The following is a 23,291-nucleotide window of genomic DNA, read 5'->3' as shown; positions in this document are numbered from 1 at the left end:
ATGGCAAATTTTGAAGCAACATCAAGGAACATCCTCTCTGACACTGAAACCACTGAATGCCACATGGTGGGAAAGTCAAGTGGAGGCGAAAAAGCCTATCAAACACCAAATTGGGAAGATAGATGATGCCGTAGTTAATAATGCTATGACAGGAACTGTTCATGGGAGAACAGTGACAGAGGGAAATGGAATCACCAAAAACATACATAACTTCAAATTTCAGTGTGGCTTAGTGTTGTGGCATGACATACTGTTTGAAATAAATGTTGTAAGCAAGAGACTCCAAGGTGTTGACCTTGATATATCTGGAACAATGGAACAACTGGACAAAGCAAAGTCATACCTACAGTCTTACTGGTCAGATGAGGGATTTCAAAATGTTCTGAAGAGTGCACAGAAGTTGGCAGAGGAACTTCACACTGAAGCTATTTTCCCGCCCATTCAAGAATACAAGAGTCGCCGAAGAAGACGACATTTTGATTACAAGGCACGGGATAATCCCATAAGAGACTCCAAACAACAATTCAAAGTTGAATTCTTTAACCAGTTGCTAGATTGTGCAATACAGTCACTTGGACATTTCATGCAGCTCAAAGAACACAGCAGTATATTTGGGATGTTGTATGATATTCCAAAACTCTTCACTATACCTGAAGAAGACCTACACCAGCAATGCAGGGCACTAGACAATGTTGACATGCACGATATTGATGCAAGTGATTTAGGTGATGAACTGAAAGCCCTTTCAAGATACATTTCAGCAGGATCAACTCCAAAGGCTGTTCTGGAATATATGTGCACAAATAAGATGACCACCCTCTTTCCAAATGCTTTTGTTGCTCTGCGCATACTTCTAACACTTTCTGTAACAGTTGTCAGTGGAGAATGCAGCTTCACCAAGCTGCAGTTAATAAAAACACATCTATGCTTCACAATGACACAGGAGAGGCTGGTCGGCCTTGCAACCATCTCAACAGAACATGAGTTGGCCCAGACTGTGGACCTTCAGCAGGAAGCAGTTCAAATCTTTGCAATCAAGAAGGCATGGAAAGCACCACATTGATTATTCAAACAGATAAAAATGCCAGTGTTTACTATGAAGACAAGAAAAGTTACATTTGCTGTTCAGGCGTTTGAAAGTTAAGTGTTTCTTAAAATTTTTGAACAAGGCATTTGAAGTTGTTATTTCTCCTTTATAGGGGTAGGTAGCAGAGCAATACCATGAGAGGAGTAGAACAGGAACAAATCAGAATTGAGACCTTTCAAAGTTTTGGCCCAAGCTAGTCGGTATGGGGGTCTCATTTGAGCTCCCTGCCTCAGGTGCCAAAATGTTGTGGGCTGGCCCTGCAGCAAACACTGTGTTTCTTAGCGAGTTGTTACATGTAGATATGAAAGCTCCCATATTTAGCACTCGTACTCAGCCGCAAGTATCTAGAAAAGTCATATCTGTGATAAACCAAGTCAGCCACTGGAGGTCAGTCTCTGAACAGGTGCTAAAAACACAATTAGAGCTGTAACAGTTGCTTTGTGGGAGAATCAAACTATAGGAAGCAAGAATACCAGTCCCCCCACCCCAAGTATCTTGGCTAGAAATGCATGCAAATTCACCAGTAGTCTGTTTTTTCTACAAACATCTTTCTGAACCAGTCAGATATTGGGCTGCAGCTTTCTATACTTAGTCTCTATCAAAAGGTGATTTTTCTTGTCATTTTTCTAAAGATTAAGAAATATCTTTGGTTGTTTTCAATCTGAGGAGGTTTCTACTTTCAAATTTCTGCATGATGGAAACTTAAAATTCACGGCTAGTTCTTTCCTGCTCTTACAAATAACATTACTCACATGAATATAGTTATTCGCATGCACAAGTGTTTGCAAAACTGGGCCCTCAATAGGCAATTGGACCTCTGGGCCAGATTCTAACATCCTAACTCACTCCTCTTTGATAGTCCAAAAGGGAAGTAAAGCTCTGTGATACCCTGGCATCCCAATATTCACCACTGTCATGTAATTAGGATATGTTTTGCACAAAATATACCTTGTGAGGTATCCTTCTAAAAGTCTTGATCTGCTAGACAGTTATATCTCATTGGATTGTATGTGCAATTGTCATATGGGAAGTTATGAAGTTTGGCGCTGTGTGTGTTACTGAAACATGTTGTGAGGTTTAAAACACCCACAAGCAGCCTTTCAGGTTTAACAGTAAAACGGCCAAACAATGTTAATGGCTCATTCAGGAAATTCACACAAGCATAAGTGTTACCCCAGGAACTGTGTACAATAGAAATCTCTCAGAAAAAGCACTACACAATGGGAACTTTTTTGACCCAGGTCACGGCAAAAGAGCTTTCCAGCAAGTGGGAAGAAGATATAAAAGGGGGGGGGCAATGACAGTACTTCACTCTCCCTACAACAACACGCCTGGAAACACCTGAGGGGCAAGGACTGAACTGTGGTGATGGTACCAGGCAAGAGGGATTTTTAGGCTGTGTATGAAAACCTGAGAAAGCCACGGAAGGTTGTGCCTTAAGAGTCTGCCAGCCTGCTTATCACTCAGGGTGAGAATTTGCTAATTCATATCCTACCTATCTAGTGTGTTAAGATCAGTTTGCAGGTTTGTTTACTTACTATGGTAATCTGCTTTGATCTGTTTGCTATTACTTATAATCACTTAAAATCTATCTTTTGTAGTTAATAAACTTGTGTTTGTTTTGTCTAAAACCAGTGTGTGGTAATTATAACTAGGGGCAGAAAGTTGTTGCATGTTTCTCTCCACATTGAGGGAGGGGGTGAATTTTATGAGCTTATGCAGTACAGTTCCCCATGCAGAACAAGTATAATTTTGGGTTTACACTCCAGAGGGAAGGATGTGCCTGAGCAACTGGGAAGTGCCTTTACTGAGCCTTCCCATGCAGAGCTGATCTCAGCATCTGTGTGTGAAGCTGCAGCTGGGTGTGTCCCTATCTGTGTGTATGCTGGTGAAAGAGCAAGCTTTGGAGAGCTTGCCAACTTATCACAGCAACACAGTGTGAAAGGGAGCCCAGGCTGGTGAGTCAGATGAGCTCAGTGGTACCCCAGTCCCAGATGGCACCCCAAAAGGGGGGGGAACCAGACACAAGTTCCTCTGAATATTTGTCAGGTGTGGGAAAGGGAAAACAAGTGTGCTTCATCATTGTACATTTCTAGGAAGATATGGGTCTGTTCAGAAGTGTAAACAGATGTGGGCTATTTTTAACTAAGAATGGGGGGAGGTGGAGGGAAAGAGGAGAGAGAAAGGAGAAAGAAAAGGAGTACTTGTGGCACCTTAGAGACTAAAAAATTTATTAGAGCATAAGCTTTCGTGAGCTACAGCTCACTTCATCGGATGCATCGTAATGCATCCGATGAAGTGAGCTGTAGCTCACGAAAGCTTATGCTCTAATAAATTTGTTAGTCTCTAAGGTGCCACAAGTACTCCTTTTCTTTTTGCGAATACAGACTAACACGGCTGCTACTCTGAAACCTGTCATTATGCAAGAGAAAGGAGAGTAAGTTGTATATTTGAAGGCTATGCATGAAGAATGTCCAGCCCCAACTGGCGAAGATGTACTGAACACTACATTGTCAGTATGGCACAGTGCAAGAAGCCACCTCTCAAGAAGGCCTGCACCTCCCCTGTACTCTGCAACTATTTCAGCCTCTACACTATTTAATTTCTCCCCATATAAAACAGCAGTGCGTTCTAATAACCATAAACAGAGAAGGAGACCACTTGTTAAGAACACATTAAATAATGTTTGCTGGAATTGTTTACACTTTGTCCTAGAAAGATATAGTGAAAATATGGCACAGTGAAGGAAGGGGCACAATTTGAAGGAGCAGACTGGGGGGTAAAGACAATGTAGGGAAGCCAGGGGTGGGGGGTATTCTTTCTCTGTGAAATTTGGAAAATACCAGCTGTTTGATGCCATTTGGTTCATTCAAAAAGGAAAAATCATTTGGTTTTCAGAAGCGTTAATTAAAAAAAAAGGTAAAAGTTTTAACAAGAGGTCCCCAGAGAGCCCTTCTCTTGCACATCAGTTCATTGATACCAAGCTACATTGTTGTAACTGATTTCTGTTTGGTATTCTCCTTCAGAAATAATGGGGATAGAAAAAAGTTCTTAGAGCCAGTTACAATAATGTAACATGAAGTGGAGAATTTTCTGATTCAGCAGCAAGGCAGCTGGCGTAAGGTCACACCCTGTGACATAAAAAGAATCTCAGTGAAGTTTCTGTTCATGAATATTACCTGTAAACCTATCATTAATCACAGTGTGTTTCAGTGTTACTATGCTTTGTTACAGAGAAACCCAGGTTACCCCTCATACTTTTAGCCTTACAAGTCAACTGGAAAATTTCAAGGCTGCTTGCTTATGTCTTCATCATCGCTGGGACTGCATTTTTGTGAATATAAGATCTAAAGGTGTGTATATTTAGCAAAGTAGTACAATTTATATATGAACTGCACCCTCCCCAAAAGTTTTTAAGTAAATTTAGATTGTGCTTTTGAATAAGCAGAAAAACTGAACAGAAGAGTCCTCTGCATATAAACATTGCCAATTTTGAAGATTTTGACTGAGCAAAGATATTATGCTTAACCGGCATGAAGAAACTTTTGATATTTCAAGATACTCAATGTCCATTTCCTTCTAACATGGTTTGTTCTTTAGATCCAACAGAGATCCACAAAACACATTAAATTTTAACCAAATAATTTTAATCTGAGTTCTGCATGAACAAGATTTCTCACTGGAATAAATGTGTCTGTAAACAAATAAGAGTCATGAACAACTGTACAGATTTTGGCAAAACTTTCAAAAACCAAGTCACTTGTTGGCAGAAACCAGCCATGGAAAGTTTCAGTCCCTGAGCAATCTGAAAAAGTTGAACAAGACTCACAAGGGAGCAAGAGAAGAATACTTATAATAGAAGATGCACTGTTGCCTCAATTTTGGAAAGAAACTTGTCTCTCTTTAATTAGAGAGAAAAACACTAACCAGTTTAGAAAAATAAGTGAAGAAAAATATTGAATTAATTGCAGGAGGAATAGATGTAGGCAGAATGCCATTACACAAATGGAAATTCTCCAGGTCACTGAAATGATCAACATTAGTCCTGCACAGAGTACAATGGAAGCTTGAATGACCACAGCGGACAATGCCTCCCATTTACATCCCTTCAGAAAGATAGCACCACCCACCCAGTGTCTTCTAACAACATGCTGGTGCCTTAATTTAGCATTAGTTTAGAAGGAAGAGTATCACAATTACCAAATCACCAGCACACTTTCTACTCCGTTTTGTGTTTTCCTTGGAGAACCTCAGTAAATGGAAGAACTTGAGGATTTTTTTTATTGTTATCTCTCATCCCATCACACTGATTTAATGTATATTGTCCTTTTAAGTATAATTTTGTGTTAAAAAAAGCACTTATTGTAGATTAAATGTAACGAGAATAGGATTTAAGAGAAGACAGCTTTAAAAATATTGGGCTACTTAGAAATTACCGTATATTGAATAACCACAGAAGTCTTTAATTTAACCTTATACTGCACGTGCATGTACAGTGCACCCACAACCATTTCCCAAGATCTAACATCCTCACTCTAACACCACTGATTACACTACGGGATGAAACTGGCCCAGTACATCTGTCATTCACCTAATGAATGGGGAAGGCTTTCCAAGATGACTCAAGCCAAATTAAGTCTCTTAAATGACAAACAAAAACAGGTTACAATTATAACTTTCCAAAGTGCAAACCAGTACCCCAGCACCTGAGACTAACAGAACCCCCTCCTATGCTATGCTCATTGTGAGGAAGTCAAAAGAGAAACAACCTGGAGACCAAAGCTTGAAATCCTATGTACAGCAGAATTACCTACATTGATTCAGTGCCTGGTAAGTAAATATTGCTGCATCTACAGAATTTTAAGTTAGATACTATTCATCCACTTTGGCTAATAACAGTTATTGATAAAGAGTGGCCTTTGCTTTAACATAGGCTGTAGTGTAGACATATCTTATGTCAGCAAAATTATGTCGCTCGGGTGTGTATTCCACCCGCAGAGCAACCTAAGTTACACCGATATAAGCACTTATGAGCACAGCACTATGAAGTGGGAGAACTGCTGCTGCTCATGGAGGTGGGGTTTTTTTTATGGTGATGGGAGCGCCCTCTCCCGGCAGCATAAAGCGTCTTCACCAGATGCTCTGCAGTGTGATATGGCCTCATGCTTTCTGTGGAATGAGCCTGGGGAAGGATGTCACCATCTTGTTGGTTGTTAAAGTTGCATGGACTTCTAAAGTGATGAAACAACTTAGCACAACTCATTGGAGTAGCCAGCAAGGTCCCTTGTCTCAGAGAGAACTGTTCTATTTAAATCACAGGGGGGAGTCAGATGAAAAATCCCTGTCTGTTCAGCAGACCCTCTGACCCTTGTCTCTCTTGTAATGTTATAATTTCTCTAGTTTTACACCTGCGATAGGTACCACAGTACCTAATACGAAAAAGCAAATATTTATAATATATATATATTCCCCTGAACCCCATGACATACACCCTCCCATGTATTCTGCATACATTACGGAGCAATAAAAAGGTCACAAGGCCTTTCTCCATCTCCCTCCCTTGCAGGTCATTAACTGATGACCTCATGGGAGAAAGTGATCAGATATTGCATTATGTGAAAATCGACACATTACAAAGCAACAGTTGTTTCAAGTAGTGCTGGTTCAAGTCATTACTAGCCTGTTCCCATGAAATGCCTGTGGTAAAAATGTGGCAGCCAGTCCCGTACATGAGATCATTCCCACCATCCCTTTACATCCAGCTCTAATGGGATGATTCAGTGCTTCCATAGAGATATTCCCTTTCGGCAAAACTAAACTGTAACATTGAGTCATTGGAAATCTTTCTGTTGGAGGGGTGAAAGAAACACTATATATTCAGCCTACCATGTGTGTGAATTGTAGCAAACCCAAGAAAGACGCTGAGTGTGAGACTTCATCCTTGAACAAAACAAGGTATTGTAATTACTTCTATAGGTTCCACATTTTCATTCTCATGGATATACTGTGGTGTTAGTAAATGCATAGAAAGTATACATGGAGGGGCTTTGCATGGAAGTAATGTAATAAGGAACATATTTAACGAGACAGCAGACACTGTCTAGAAGAGAGAATTAACTTTAATTTAATCTCTTGCAGAAAAATAAACAAGAAGGTCAAATTCTGTTGTGGCTTACATTTAGACTTGGCAGAATTTGGATTTTTAAAAATTTTTTGCTGGATAAATGTCTACTTCAGTATTTTTTAGATTTGCATGGATTTAAATTGTCACCATTGAGTGAAATGGGGGAGGGGGTTGTCAAACAATTGTTTCATGACTGTAGATGTTGAGACTCAAATGTTAAAGCTTTCTAAACTGTTAAATACACAAAGTAAATATTCTTAAAATCAACAAACCATACTTATTTTTACTATACATTTTGTAATTCATTTGTAACAAGCCTAATTCAAAAGTATACATCACTAATATGTTCCCAAGCAGCATTTTTCTTTCTTTGAGTATGTGTAATTTTGATTATGATTGATGGAAATATTTTTTTCATCAGTTTGTGTGTACGGTGAACTCGATGTTTACTGATAAAAATCTAATCCTTCCAAGCCTACTTACATTTTATACAACTCCACTGAGTGATGTGTTAATCAGGATAGAGTACGGACCTGTGTATATGTTAAAGTTACTGTATTCTAATGTTATTTACATCAAAATAGTACTTACTTAGATTGGAAACTGTCTGGGGTCTGGACTGTCTTGTTCAGTATTTGTGCTTTACCTAGCTCAGTGGGGTCCTGCTCCATATCTGGGGCTGTAAAGGGTAATACAAATAATAAATAGTAATAGGGCGTATATTTGTAATCTACCTCCTCCCCACACACACCCCAAAAGGAATCCTTGCCCTCAAGAGATGGAAATCTAATGACATGCATGAGTATCATGCAGAAAAATAAAATACTGAATAAAGTCAGAGTGACTACAGATCGTTACAGCTGGAATGTTTCACAGAAGGGATAGGATTTCAGGAGTTTTCTGAAAGACAAGAAAGGAATACATGGTATTTGACATATAGTAGTTGGCAGTCTAGCTCACTGAATATAGCAAAGTGTTCAGAAACATTTGTATGTTTTCTGAATGGATGATCAATTTGACCATGTTTTTTTTCTGATTTATTCACTCTTTACAAACATACAAGTCAAAGGACTTTTGTTTGCACAAACAGGAACATTGGAATTGCCACAAACGATTGTATCAATGGTTCATTTAGTTTAGTATCCTGTCTCTAGCCGTGGCTAATACCAGATGCTGCAGAGGAAGGTGCAAGAAGTCCCATGGTGGCCAACTATGGAATAACTTGCAATTGAGGAAGCCTAGCCTAACCCAGTTAGTTGCAGGCATATACAATGAACCATGAGGGGTTAACCCTTATAATATTTTTATCATAGCTAAAGTAACTAGTTAATATTCTCATTAGCCATTAACCATCTAATTCTCTCTTGACTCCTACTAAGTTCTTGATGACTCAATGGTACCTGTGGTAATGAATTCCATGGGTAAATTTCTGCATTGTGTACAGTTTTTTCCTTTATTGCTTTAAACTTATTACCATTCAATTTTACTTAGTTCTCCTTCTTTCTTCTGTTATAAACAAGGAGCTGTTCTGTGTGCATCTACCTATTTCACAGGTGAAACAGAATATTCACTATACACAGTGTAATCAAGGAGTAGAAAATTAGATGCAATTTAGATGGCCAATCATACACCATGAATAACAGATAGCAGATGAGAAAAGGAGTACTTGTGGCATCTTAGAGACTAACAAATTTATTTGAGCATAAGCTTTCGTGAGCTACAGCTCACTTCATCGGATGCATTCGGTGGAAAATACAGTGGGGAGATTTACACACACACACACACGAAACAATGGGTTTTATCATACACACTGTAAGGAGAGTGGGAGTGGATGAGTCATTACATAAAGTAAAACTATTTCCCCATGTTATTTCTCTCCCCACCCCACCCCACCTCCCACTGTTCTTCAGACGTTCTTGTTAACTCCTGGAAATGGCCCACCTTGATTATCTCTACACAAGGTTTTCCTCCTTTCCCCCCTCCTTCCTGCTGGTAATAGCTCATCTTAAGTGATCACTCTCCTTACAGTGTGTATGATAAAACCCATTGTTTCGTGTGTGTGTGTGTGTGTGTAAATCTCCCCACTGTATTTTCCACCGATGAAGTGAGCTGTAGCTCACGAAAGCTTATGCTCAAATAAATTTGTTAGTCTCTAAGGTGCCACAAATACTCCTTCTCTTTTTTGCGAATACAGACTAACAAGGCTGCTACTCTGAAACCAGATAGCAGATGACTGAAGTGAGCAGCCTGTAGACTCCTGAGTGGCTGAAATGTGTTCCTTCAACTCCTAGAGCTTCCTTCAGTTAAAAACAAAATATTTTATACAATATGTAATAAGCATGCAGAACTCATTGCCACAAGGTATCTTCTTGTCACATCTATAAGTAGAATCAATATATTCTGTCAGAGGCCTTTTTGAAAAGAAAAAGCTTCAAACATAAGAGGGTCTCTATGAAATAACTAAAGTGAGGGAAATATGTTTTAACACAGACATGTGGCACATACTAAGGTCCAAATGACTATTTAGCTGCCTGCACTGAAAAGCTTAGCTCTCAGGGTAGCTGCACCTGAGAAACTTTCAGACCGCTTTAATTTCTTCAGTAGGAAACAGGGTTGGGCAGCAATCGCCAGTATTATGCAATGAGCTGCCAGCTGAAGATGTATTTTCTTTTCCTCTCACTTTCCAGGTTTCAAATTATGGAAGCTCTGAATGTAGCAAACACTGGTTTTGCCCTCGACCTTTTCAAACATAAGTGTAAGACACAAACCAACACAAATATCTTGTTTTCCCCTTGGAGTATTTCAACTACCCTGGCCACTGTGTACCTCGGAGCCAAAGGTAACACTGCAGATCAGATGGCAGAGGTGAGTTGGGACTATAGAGAATGTCAGCTTTTGAGGAATGCTGCTACTATTGAGTAACATGCATTGTACCTCAGCTGGTGCTTATTGATGTGGGTGAGGGACTGCTGTATTAATTTAGATTGAATATAAGGGCCGAAAGTCAAATTTGTTACCATGATCCTGTCGCTGTCCAACATCAAACAATTTAAAACAAGGTTTGGAGGTTGGTATAGAGAGACTACAGCCAGCTTGGTACCATGGCAAACATACCACTAAAACTCCTTTAAACCTTTTATTAAAAATACAGAAAAGAAGGAACAATAGTTAATATATTTAAAAAGGCTTTTATTTTAACAACATCCCTTGTTCTGTTTCCCTTTAGCTGAAGACAAAACCTCCCCTAGTCTGACAGCCTTTTAGATGGTGTTAAAGATGACATTAAGGCCTTGTCTATACTACAGGGGGTAAGTCGACATAAGTTACACAACTCCAGCTATGTGAATAACGTACCTGGAGTTGACATACCTTAGGTCGACTCATAGCAATGTCTGCACCGCACTGGGTCGACTGGCTCCACTCTCTGGTCAGTTTACATTAATCTTCTCATTCCAGTGGAGTGCCTGAGTTGACGGGAGAGCGATCATAGCAGTGGAGACATGCCCGAACTGTCCATCTGGGGAAAAGAGAAGTTTGCTGAAATGAACTTGAGCTGGCATTGTTGCTGTTGTTAAAGTGTAATCTTCTTTCCTAGAAGGCAAAACAAGACAAACACACACAAAAGGGGAAAGAAAAGAACAGCAAAGATAGAATATGCAACTACTGTCTCTGCCTTTGACTCTCACTTGAAACCTCACTGCTGGAGAAACACAGGCACATCACATGATCTTGTCAGCTACTTGGAGACCAGGAAAAATTGTATAACTATCAAGCTGTTTTGGGCTTGGCTTTTAGATGCCTTTCTGGCCTCAGGTTTACAGCAGTGTTGCAAAACATGCAGTCCTGGTTGGTCAGAGAAGAAATAAGATGGGGAAGGAAAAGGACACAAAAAGAGTGTGAATGGGGGTGAGAAAGAGACTGTCTTAAATCTTAGGTGGTGTTTGGGATTCAGCTGGAGACAGTGGAGGTGGCGAGGTCACTTGGGTCCCTCTTTCTTGGCCCAGTCTGGTCAGGACATCTTTCAGGAATAAGAAGAAAAAGGTGCAATGGTGTCATGTTAGATCCTGGGGTCCCAGGAGACAGAGGGGTGGCAGCTGTGATGGTGACATTCATTCCGTCCCCTTCTCTTTTCTTTCAGTCAGTCGGCGATCACATCCATCTGCCTTCCCCTCCCAGTCCCAAAGGCTCTTTTCTTTAAGAACCCCAAGAGGGAGTGAAGGGTGGACTACCCCATCCCATAGGCGAAGCGTAGCAGGGGGCGGGGGCACTCAGAGGCATGGGCCCCTGCCCTGGTTCGGCGAGTACCGAGCTGCCCATGAAGGGCTTGCTCTGTTCAGCCTGTGGGCAAGGGAGGGTGGCTCTGTCCTTCTCTTTCTGTGCCTCTCCCTGGGCACTTCCAGCTCGCTCGGCTCCTCCCCCACAAAGCCCAGGCCAGGCAGGGAGCTGAAGGGATGGGATGGAGCCACTTCTCATGCCAGCTGACTCCACTCAGGATCACTGTCTGCCTGAGAACCTGGCTGGGGAGGCGGTGGTAGCAGCAGCCCCCCCCACCCCCCGCTCCGCTCCCTGTCTGGACCTGGCTACCGGGGACAGTGGCTGAGTGAGCTGGAAACATGACTGGAGGAGGGGAAGGGCAGGACTCCAGCTCATGCTCCCTGTTCCTGCGTCCCCAGACTCCCAGGAGCTGGCAGAATTGGCTGTCCTGGCCCAGGGAGGTGGGGCTTGAAGTTCTTCCCAGAGGCGATGGGTGGAGTGGTCATGTGTCCCCCCCATTACATTGTGTGCCCCCTCCTCAGGCATGAGTCGTCTATGCACCATCCCTTATTATTTTGTTTGACAGTTAACCTAATATCTGACACGCCAGTTTTGGTCCACTTATTTCCAGTCCCCACTTTTCTTGTCTTTGAGGCATGATCTTAACACAGTCCTTGAGTTGCAGGAGTGGATCTTTTTGTTGGGACTAATTCAGTTTGTCTCCCTTTTGCAACTTTTCCTATCAAATTCTATAGGTTATTGGACACTTTACAAGCTCTCACTCACTTTTCACAGTTGAGCTCACAATTAGGATAATTTGGGAGGCCCAATTATTACAAGAGGACTGTGGCTAGGATCCTAGAGAGAGACAGGTACACCAAGCTGCTGTCTGTGAGGTGCACTGCCCTGTCACTGTGCTTAAAGTTCTGCCCCCTCCACCTCTGAGAGGCCTGCCTTCCCAACCCTCCCTCCTTCACGGGGCAAGACCTCCCCCAGACTCCACATAGCTCAGACGTAGACACTCCCCCCTCCTCTGCCCCTGAGGCCAATGACCCCTTTCACCAAACCTACCTCATCCCCCTTAAACCATCTGCTCCTGGCTCTAAGACATAAACCCCCCCGCCCAATGCTGCATAGCATTTCACTGACCCACACATATGTTAGCTTGCTGTTACACATTTTGGATGCTGCTGCTATACTTCTGGTTCCTAGAAAGTTGATAGCTATGGTGCGTTTATAGCATGCTCATCGGAGGGCCAGAGATAGTGTTCCACACACTATTAAGTCAGGCAGAAACTGGAATAAAAGATCTGTTCAAGCTCGGACTGGAGCCCACATTCTGGGATCCTTCCCCCTTACAGGGTTCCTCCCAGAGCTCAGGCTCCAGCCCAGGCCCCAATGCCTACACCACAATTTTACAGTCCTGCAACCCAAGCTCTGCAAGCCCAAGTCAGCTGACCCTGCCAACCACAGGTGTTTAACTACTGTCTAGCCGTACCCTAAGTGACACAGCAAGTCAGGGGCAGAGGTAAGAACAGAACCAAGATCCATGTCTGCTGACCACAAGTCTTCTGCTTTAACCATAAGGTCTTACATATACAGTGATCTATCTCTCACTGCATCTATTCTGTTCGCAATTCTCATTGTAGGTTCTTCACTTTAACAAAGTTGGAGGAGCTGGAGTTGACATCACAACCATAAAACCACGACGAGCCTATTTCAAAATGGAGGAGCTTCTATCAAATCCGTGTATCAGTGTTAAAAAGGTAACTCACCAAAACACATGTCAAAGGTGTCCAGGTTATAGGCATGTTCCCTTCTTTTTTAGACTACCTTTCCTTCCATGTTTGAATTTACTTTGGTTTGTCTTTCTCCTGTTAAATGTACACAATGAATGAGTACAGTATTCTGAGAGGTTTCCTCCTGTAATATTGTCCCTGATACAACAAGAGAGAGACCCTTCCCTTTTATGTAAATTGCAGAAGGTGTGACTTGTATTTCCTCATTTGAGGGACTCCGCAGAGTTGCAACCATTCTCTGTTTCTTTGCCTTTCTCTTTTTTTAATTTGTGGGTTTTTCCTTTCTTCTTGTTGTTTAAATTTCTAGTAATTGAATATTGAAGTGTGCTCTGTACTCTTAAAGACATGATCCCTGTTTACAACAGCACCAGGGCTGCTCTCACACATGTAAATGCAGTGCTGGGTGAAATTAAGATATTATTAGCTCATACAAGAGACATGCCTGTGAGATTTTGAGAGGAAGAGATTTTCCCCATAACAATGCTATAGAAATACACTGCTGTGCTGAAATGTTCTGATATAGATCAAATTACTGTGCTGGATGAAAATGGGCATAAAAAATCATGTTAGAGAATATTTCTGTGGCACCCTGACAAGTCCTTTATAGTCATTATAGTGTTCTTGATTCATCATTTTTGGTGCAAGGGAGAGCAAATGACAACCCCCTGTGCCAATAGGGGCTGCTGCATCTCTGGTAGGATTCCCCCATTGTGGAGGAGAGATGGTCTTTTCACTAACTCCGTACCTTACAGTTCAGCACCTTTAAAGTGTGGCTGGCTATACAGACTCCCTGACAGCAGATGATGGTCAAGAGTGTTAATTAATCAGCACATTTGACAGCCAAACTCTTCCTGGCCAACACCACCTACTTTCTGGGCTTTGCTGGCAAGCCAAAGCCCTCACTGGTGGAGAAGGGGTTTACTTTCTGCCAGTAGGAGCTCACCATACAGACTGGCGTAAAGCCCAGTGTCTAGATCTAACTGCTCCCTATCTGTTAGCAATCATAGCTCATACTGTTTGCAACAGCATATCATTGTTTTAAGGTTATGGAAGTGCTGCAGGTGGGGCTGAGGGAACTTTCTGAGTGTTTAGAAATTTAAAATTGTTTCATACATCCTTCATTGTCATATGCTTGTAGGGCATGGATGTACTAGGCTCCCAAATTCTGAGCCACAATGCAGTTTTTGAACATTGATAAGATCTTTATTTTTCTAATTTATTTTCTATAGTAAGTTTAATGGATTGTATTTCCTGTAGTTTTACCTCAACACCATTTTTTAAAGAGACTCCAGAGGTGATCCTGGCAATTACAGACTGGTAAACCTAACTTCAGTACCAGGCCAATTGGTTGAAATTATAGTAAAAAACAGAATGGTCAGACATAATATGTTGTAAGAGTCAACACAGCTTTTGTAAAAGGAAATCATGCCTCACCAATCTATTAGAATTCTTTGAGGGGTCAACAACATGTTGATAAGGATGATCCAATGGATATAGCATACTTGGACTCTCAGAAAGCCTTTGACAAGGTCGCTCAGCAAAGGCTCTTAAGCAAAGTAAGCAGCCATGGGATAAGAAGGAAGGTTCTCTCATGAAACAGTAACTGGTTAAAAAGACAGGAAATGAAGGGTAGGAATAACCAGTTTTCAGTTTTCACAGTGGAGAGAGGTAAATAGCGGGGTCACCTGAGTATCTGTAGTGGGACCAGTGCTGTTCAACATATTTATAAATGATCTCGGCGGGGGGGAAAGGGATAAACAGTGAGTTTGCAGATGATACAAAATTACTCAAGATAATTAAGTTCAAAGCTGACTGCAAAGAATTACAAAAGGATTTCACAAAACTGGGTGACTGGGCAAGAAAATGGCAGATGAAATTCAATGTTGAGAAATGCAGAGTAATGCACATCAGAAAACTAATCCCAGGTATACATACAAAATTATGGTGTCTAAAGTAGCTGTTATCACTAAAGAAAGGGATCTTGGTGTCATTCTGGCTAGTTCTCTGAAAACATCTGCTGAGTGTGTAGACAGTGAAAAAACAATGTTAGAAACCAATAGGAATAGGATAGATAATATGACAGAAAATTACATAATGCCAGAAATGCCACAGAGAATAGCAACACAAATGCTTAAGGGTATGGAACAGCTTCTATAAAAGGGGAGATTAAAAAAACAGAGACAGTTCATCTTGGAAAAGAGATGGCTGAGGGGGGATATGATAAAGGCCCTTAAAATCATGAATGGTATGGAGAAAGAGAATAAGGAAATGTTGTTTACCCCTTCACAGATCCCAAGAACAAGGAGTGATCCAATGATATTAATATCATTTTAAGCAGGTTTAAAGCAAACATAAGGGAGTACTTCTTTATACAGCACACAGTCAACCTGCGGAACTTGTTGCCAGGGGATGTTGTGAAGGCCAAAAATATAACTGGGTTCAAAGAAGAATTAGATAAGTTCATGGAGGATAGAGGATAGGTCCATCAATGGCAGTTAGCCAAGATGGTAAGGGACGTGACCCCCATGCTCTGGGTTTCCCTAAACCTCTGACTGCCAGAAGCTGGTACTGAATGAAAGGGGATGGATCACTCAATAAATTCTGTTCATTCCTTCTGAAGCATCTGGCACTGGCCACTGTCAGAAGATAGGATACTGGGCTAGATGGATTATTGCTCTGATCCAGTGTGACCATTCCTATCTTCATATATTCTTAACTCCCATAGGTAATAAGTACCTTGCAAAACTGTGCCCCAAATTACTGACTCCCTGCTTAACTTCCTTAAATAAGTTGACGACATAATTTTACCTGCTTCATGTGCAACAATGCAAACAGTTTTCAAACTAACAATATCTGCCAATATTGGAATCACTAGTTCTACACATTTTGGGGCAAACTTTCAATGTGATATATGGGAATTTTTGGTTATGTGACTTTCATAAAAGCTAATGGGCATCATATAGCTAAGTTTCCATGCACTGTGCTGAACCTGTACTATTACTGTCTCCATGCGTATGCTTTGTTTTTTAATAATCTCTCTAGATAACTTTATATTTCAGTGTATTACAGAGCTCCCTCTTTTCACACAGTGTCCACTGTCTGGAGATTTTACTGATCGGTTTAGTGCCCCTCATTCATATCAATACACAGTTCACAAAAAATTACTTCAGTAACTGTACAGGATATTACATGCAACTGTCACCAGTTGAGCTATGTGCAATATATGATATTAGAAGTTCTGAATCACTTGCCCTAGAAATCGCAGATAAATAACCAGAATATTTCTTCCTTCTTTCAAGGACAATCTGGAGAACTCAAGCAACATCCATGTAGGGTTTCAGGCACTTAGCTCTGAAATTAACCAACCCACTAAAAATTACCTGCTTAAAAGTGTCAACCAGTTATATGGAGAGAAATCATCACCTTTCAATAAAGTAAGTGAAGCAGTTCATCTATCTGTGCAATGGGGATACAATTCATCTTTATGATTGGTCTATGTCAACAAACCATACAAGACCTAAATGCAAATATTTCAATTACATTTGCAAAATGGTTTATTATTCTTTAAGATTTATTTCCCACTAACTCTTTGTAGATACTCATATCAAGATTACAGGGATTTTTAAATTTGCTTTTCTGGACTGGACTGTATCTAAACATGAACATTCATAGATGATTGATAACATATATAACTAAAAATATTTTGCTTCTGTGAAGACAGAGCTTTATGCACCTAGTAAACTATGTCATAACATGAACTCTCTTTTCTATTTGGCAGTAGTTGGCATAGATATATTGCCAAATAATATGTAAGACTTGTCTCTCTCTTGCCTTGAAGGAATATTTACAATCGATTAAAAAATATTACCACACAGAGCCACGAGCTGTTGATTTCATGAGAGCAGCAGAAGAAGTCAGAAGAGAGATCAATTCCAGTGTTGAACGCCAGACTGAAGGTGAGCTCAGGACTGTTCTTTCACCATTTACAAAGAGACATCATATATTTTCCCACCCTAAATTGTTTGAGGGGAGAGAGAAAATGTTGATTCATTCTGTTACAGTCTGTATTTGAACTGAAACACAAAATGGCTGCTGCCTCACTGCCCCAGTTGGAGTAGGCAGCTAACTACATTTGAAAGTTCAGTAACACCAAATCCAAAATGACATTCCCTTTCAGTTATAATACTACTCACACCACAAAAGAAAACACTGATGACTACTGCTTTCCAGTTGCACAAATATTTATGATAACAATTTAACCTTCATGTGTTTGAAGGCAATAAGATACCACAGTGTTGGCCCTGATACAAATATTTATATTTACATAGCAAAATGTGTTTCATTTTGATGGGATTCCATGCAGCATGTTCGAGAGGTTCATTTCCTGTTATAAACAGTGTCATGAAACAGTACGACAGAGTACATTATGCTGAAATTCCTCAGAGGGGATTGTAGGCCTTTTCTCTTCCAAAAATACAAAGGGGTGAAGATGTTTCAGCACCAGGTTGAGGTTCTGCAGCCAGTGTGATAAACTCTGAGCCTCTTATATCTTTATATTGTACTTTTATCTATGAGCCTCACACAAAATTAGTTTCCTCTCTTGGAGGCAACACCAGATTTTTTTTATTTTGACACATCCCCCCCTCTTCCTTTTTTCTTCAGTCTTCTTTCTTTGTCCATGGGAGGAACGTAGATTAAGATTATAAATCAGGGTTATTACTAGCAAGAGGAAGCCTGAGTAGAGCAAAGTCACTGAAGGGGACCACAGAGGCCAGCCCAGTGTTTGAGGATATTTCACAATAGTCTCTTAAGACAGAAAGCTGTTCTACAAGTATGGTCTCAATAGCACATATTCCAAAACTCAATTTCTACATTTGCTCCAAGCAGAAAAGCTGCACAAAATATATGACTGTGTCACTATTTCCTAAAGGTAAAATCCAAGCGCTATTGCCTGTGAACTCTGTTGATTCACTCACCAAGCTGGTCCTAGTCAATGCCCTCTACTTCAAAGGAAACTGGGCAAAGAAATTTAAAGATGGATTTACAAAGGAACAACCTTTCAGAGTGAACAAGGTATGTGACTAAGCCATGAAATGTCATAAATGCTAGTGGGCTGGAATAGAGAGAAAAACTAGGGAGAGACCTCAATCCCTCCATTTTCACAAGCCTGCCAGTCTCTAAATCGTCAGGGTGTCAGAGTTGTTTTAATTAAATCATAAGCATTCCCCTGTAGTATCTGCAATTCAAACAGCGCACTCAGTGCAACCAACACAGAACTGACAATACACAGAAGTGAAACTTAGGGTTCAGGTCTGTTCTCAGGCTGTGTCTACACAGCAATGTCCACCTAGGGTTAGTGGGACTCAAGTCAGCTCACCTGTGTCAGGGAACCCTCGGCTTGAGTGTCTACATTGCATTTTAACCCTAGGTTAAGAATTTTCTGACCAGTGCTTGAACCTAGGACTCTGGGACCCACACTGCAGTGCAGAGACCAGAGTCAAAGTAAACATATCCCAAGGTGCCTAGTGCTCCCCACCCTCCAATGTTGACACTGTAGCCTATTGCCCACCCAGTTTCCTAACTGTGAGGGTGCTACTGATGGGACTCAGGAGCCCATAGGCGCACAGGATACATAAACTGCATAATGAGCTCCTTTGGTGGCTGTCTCAGTAGAATGACTGCAGTTTGAGCAGGCTTTTACTGAACTACCTTCTAATCTCAGAATTGTGCTCTCCAGCTCTAGGCTGAGTTACATTGGCAGGAAAATGCCCAAGTGCACCTGTACTGAGGAGAATTAGGACATAGGTCTCCAGGGCTGTCAAACTATTGAAATGAAACTTTTCAATTCTTAATTTTTAAAATGAGAAGCTCAGTGAAGGTGGTTTTCTTTAGTTGCATTTTTATTTATTCTTGTCTGTTTGTTTTGAAGTTTGACATAAAATGAAGGTACCTGAAGAAAAACACCCCCCTCCCCCAAGCCTGGCTGCTGCTGGCTATGGAGTGGCGAAGTGCACCCTCATGGCCGGGGTGCAGTGTGCTCCAGCACCCTGTGGGGATTCCTTATCCCTGCACCTGCTGCACCCCGCGAGGCAGGGACCAGGGATCCCCAGGGGGCTGTGAGAAAGTTCTGGGGCTAGCTCCCACTCACCACCCTCACAGTGCTCGCTGCACCCCTGCAGATGCAGCTCCAGGGAGGGCGGGGGGACTTTAGAGCAAGGGACAGAGAGCAGATTGGGATCAAACGCTGCCCTCCAGGGAGGAGGAGCAGCAGAGCTCTTGGCTCAGCACAGTCAAGGAGGGATGACCCCCAACATCCCAGTGACTGGGAGCCAGCTTCTGCTTGTCAGCTTTGCTCCCTGCTCCGGGCAAGCTCCACGCAACAGCAAGGAAGTGGGACCAGGCTCAGCCAGGCAGTAATGGCACTTCCAGCCACTGCTTTCACTGCCTGCTTCTCTGCACTAGGAACTCTGGGATACATCTGGAGGACTTCTGGGTTCCGAGTCAAGTGAAGGCCATGTGCACACAGGGGTCGGTCCCAGTTAAACACTGGCTGGGGCCCTCCAGCCCTGCAGGATCGTGGGACCTTAGGTCTGAGCCTTGGGTTAGCACATTTACAGTGTGGATGCAAGTGGGGGTTGCCTTGAGCCCGGGCTCAAACCTGGGTTTAAACTGCTGTGCAGACATAATCTCAGTATCAAAACTGAGAGGTTGAAATATCAGCATAAATAGTGACAAATAAATTGGTTCTGTGAAGTATCACTTTTTAGTAACCTAACTCATTATAAGTAACACAGGAAAAATTAACATTAATACTTAATTATATTATTTTCACCTGATCCTTTAAAAGTGACATTTGTTCTCCTTTGCCTTGTTGCAGAATACAACTAAGCCAGTGCAGATGATGATCCAGAGAGGGAAATTTAATTGGACCTACATACAAAAAGTGCACACCCACATTGTTGAGCTCCCATATGTCAATGATGACCTCAGCATGCTCATACTGCTACCAGATAGCATCAACGATGACTCCACTGGTCTAGAAATGGTAAAGAAATTAATCATATTAATACGGGGAATTCAATTGTTTTTATATCCTAATATCTATATGGCTGCTGTCTGAGAGTAGGTGATGCTACATTCTTGTATTAGGAACGGGTGAAAAGATCTGGCTCAGGAAAAAATAAGGACAGACCCAAACATTGTTGAACACTCAGAGAACCTGAGCCTTTATTGACCTATGACAAGATTTTCATAGACCCAACAGTTTTTTGCACTTCTTACTGTCATCTAGTCCTAGAAGCAGAAGCCCCAATATCCTGCAAGAAAGGCAGTTCTTTCAGCCCAAGCAAAACCAGAGACTACAGGAACTCTTGACAAAAAGCCAGGATAGATGGGAACACTTCATACTAAACAAATTTCCCAGCACTAATCTGTAAGGACACCAGAGCCGGCAGGGCCCTTCCTCTGGCAAGATACCCATTAACTTTAATTGGAGTTTTGCAAGGGCGAAGGTCCACCGGATCAGTTCCAAGAAGGGATGATGGAAATGCCATCTTTTTTCCTTTCCAGCTCCACTCTTGAAAAAATACTAGGTGGGCGGGTTTCCAAATATATTTTCATACAATCAATATTTTAAATAAGGAAAAATATATATTAGAACAACTCAGATAATAAATAGTGACAAATATGTGTAATTAATTAACAATCATACTTTTCTGGTAGATTGTATGCAGATAAGCTAGAATGCCAGAGGCTCAACAGATGCAACAATAAATTAACTGGGTTACTATCATGTAAACCAGGACTCTGCTGCTATTACACTACAAATATTCAACACTGAAAGTATTCACTTTGTGGGGTCAGGAAGGAATTTTCCTCCAGGTCAGTTTGGCAGAGACCCAGGGGGGTTTCACCTTCCTCTGCAGCATGGGGCCTGGGTCACTTACTAGTTTGAACTACAGTAAATGGTGGATTCTCTGTAACTTGAAATCTTTAAATCAAGGTTTGAAGACTTCAGTAACTCAGCCAGAGATTATGGGTCTATTGCACGAGCAGGTGGGTATGATTCTGTGGCTTATGATGTGCAGGACGTCAGACTAGATTATCATGATCATCCCTTCTGGCTTTAAAGTCTGTTCGAACTTCCAGTTACTGCATGAAGCTGCTGTAAGAAAACACGCTGCTCTACAGTTGAGAAGACACCTGTAAACTAGCCAGAAGCTTTTCAGTGATCTTCACTATATTTATAAACCATCTCTATAGTTTCTCCATTCAGGATGGTGAAGGACATAAACGTTAAGGAAGTTTCATTTTCACTGTGTAATTTTTGATTCTCTCTTTTTTTAACTAACTGTAGCTAGAAAGAGACTTGACATACGAAACATTATCCAGATGGACCAGCTCAGAAATGATGGAGAAAACTGAAGTGGACGTGTATCTGCCCAGGATCAAAATGGAAGAGAGTTATGACCTCAACTCTACTTTGAGCAGCATGGGTATGCGAGATGCCTTCAGTCAGAACCAAGCTGATTTCAGAGGGATGACTGAGAAAAATGATCTGGTTTTGTCAAATGTTTTTCACAAGTGCTTTGTAGAGATCAATGAAGAAGGCACTGAGGCTGCAGCTGCCAGTGCGGCTTCTATGCCAGCACGAAGTCTCATTTCTGCCATTCAGTTTGCAGCAGATCACCCTTTCCTCTTCTTCATCAGGCACAATAAAACTAACACCATCCTCTTCTTTGGCAGATTCTGCTCCCCGTAAAAACTCAGATTTCTGTTGCTAAACAGGATCTTGCAGCAGCAGGAATGTACCATAAAGACAATGCCTCAAATGTCTAAATAGCTTGGGTAATTTTACTTCACTTTCCTGTATTATTCGTTCATCTTTGTAGCTTGGGGAACAACAAATAATTCAAATTATTAAGAATTTTGCTCATCTGTTCATGTGGTGAGAGGACTTCATAATATTGGGCTATGACTCTCAAAAGCACAATAAAAATGCACTGATTGCTTTCTAAATGACTGTAAATTGCACTCTTTCTTAGTACTGTACAACTATACATTTTGCCAGAAGCTGGGGATGAGCGACAGGGGATGGATCACTTAATTATTACCTGTTCTGTTCATTCCTTCTGGGGCACCTGGCACTGGCCACTGTCCAAAGACAGGATACTGGTTTAGATGGACCTTTGGTCTGACCCAGTAGAGACATTCTTATGTTATAAAGCAGAAGAACAAGTTTGTTTTATTCCTGAGATGTATTTCTCTATATCAATTACCTGTGCAGGCATACAAAGAGTACAACAGCAGGGCCAGATCTTCAGTAGGTGCAGATTGGACCACCCCTAATTATACCAGATGAGGATGTGGCCCACAGTCTCATGAATTATACTGAGTTAACATAGGCATGGCTAGGTAATGCAATAAAACCAACTGAATGTACATGTTTTGTAATCTTTACATTTCTACTGGCATTTTTTCTAGTTTGCAGACTGCTTGCAAGTGTTTTGTTTCCTCTGCAGATAACATGCCAATGGGCAAGTGCTGTACAAGAAACAATTGTGTGAACTATAAAAAATAAAATGCATTTTTCTTACAGCCATCTGCTTTGTAATAATTTTGCTTTCAGCCAGCATTGTACTAGGGCAGGGTTGGGCAAACTATGGCCCGTAGGCCAGATCTGGCCCGCCAGCCATTTTAATTCAGCCCTTGAGCTCCTGCTGGGGAGTGGGGTCTGGGGCTTTCCCCACTCCGACCGGGGAGCAGGGTTGGGGGCCGCTCCATGTGTCTCCCAGAAACAGCAGCATGGCCATGCTCCACCATTCCAGCTGGGGAGCAGGGTCGGGGGTTGCTCCCGGAGACTGCGGCAGGGCCCTACTCCAGCTCCTATGTGTAGGGGCAGCCAGAGGGCTCTGCTCTGCCCCCTGCCCTCACCCCAAGCGCTGCCCCCGCATCTCCCATTGGCAGGGAACTGCGGCCAATAGGAGCTGCAGGGGTGGCACCTGCGGATGGGACAGTGCACAGAACT

The 23,291-nt window shown here is 41.8% G+C and overlaps 1 protein-coding gene across 2 annotated transcripts; it reads left to right on the top strand.

The window, feature by feature from the left end:
- The first annotated feature begins 6,768 nt into the window (after positions 1–6,768).
- On the top strand, positions 6,769–22,861 carry LOC119850512 (serpin B10-like). 2 transcript variants are annotated; one of them, XM_043508402.1, is made up of 8 exons: positions 6,769–7,042; positions 9,899–10,076; positions 13,115–13,231; positions 16,564–16,698; positions 17,103–17,220; positions 18,195–18,337; positions 20,142–20,309; positions 21,621–22,861. In XM_043508402.1, the coding sequence occupies exons 1-8, from the start codon at positions 6,975–6,977 to the stop codon at positions 22,023–22,025; spliced, it is 1,332 nt and encodes a 443-aa protein (XP_043364337.1). In that variant the 5' UTR covers positions 6,769–6,974; the 3' UTR covers positions 22,026–22,861. The 2 variants fall into 2 exon arrangements, with proteins under 2 accessions (XP_043364337.1, XP_043364338.1); XM_043508403.1 differs by lacking the exon at positions 6,769–7,042 and adding an exon at positions 8,644–8,764.
- Positions 22,862–23,291: the final 430 nt, after the last annotated feature.

Source organism: Dermochelys coriacea, chromosome 2, assembly GCF_009764565.3.
Source record: "Dermochelys coriacea isolate rDerCor1 chromosome 2, rDerCor1.pri.v4, whole genome shotgun sequence".
NCBI classification, from domain to species: Eukaryota; Metazoa; Chordata; order Testudines; family Dermochelyidae; genus Dermochelys; species Dermochelys coriacea.
The sequence above is the reverse complement of the archived record's forward strand: the minus strand, read 5'-3'. Positions and strand labels throughout refer to the sequence as shown.

Excerpts from the sequence above, each read along its gene's own strand:
- LOC119850512 (XM_043508402.1), top strand. The coding sequence starts at position 6,975 with ATGTGTGTGAATTGTAGCAAACCCAAGAAAGACGCTGAGTGTGAGACT. Across the intron at positions 7,043-9,898 it reads TCATCCTTGAACAAAACAAG|GTTTCAAATTATGGAAGCTC; the intron begins GTATTGTAATTA and ends CTCACTTTCCAG. Across the intron at positions 18,338-20,141 it reads AACCTTTCAGAGTGAACAAG|AATACAACTAAGCCAGTGCA; the intron begins GTATGTGACTAA and ends GCCTTGTTGCAG.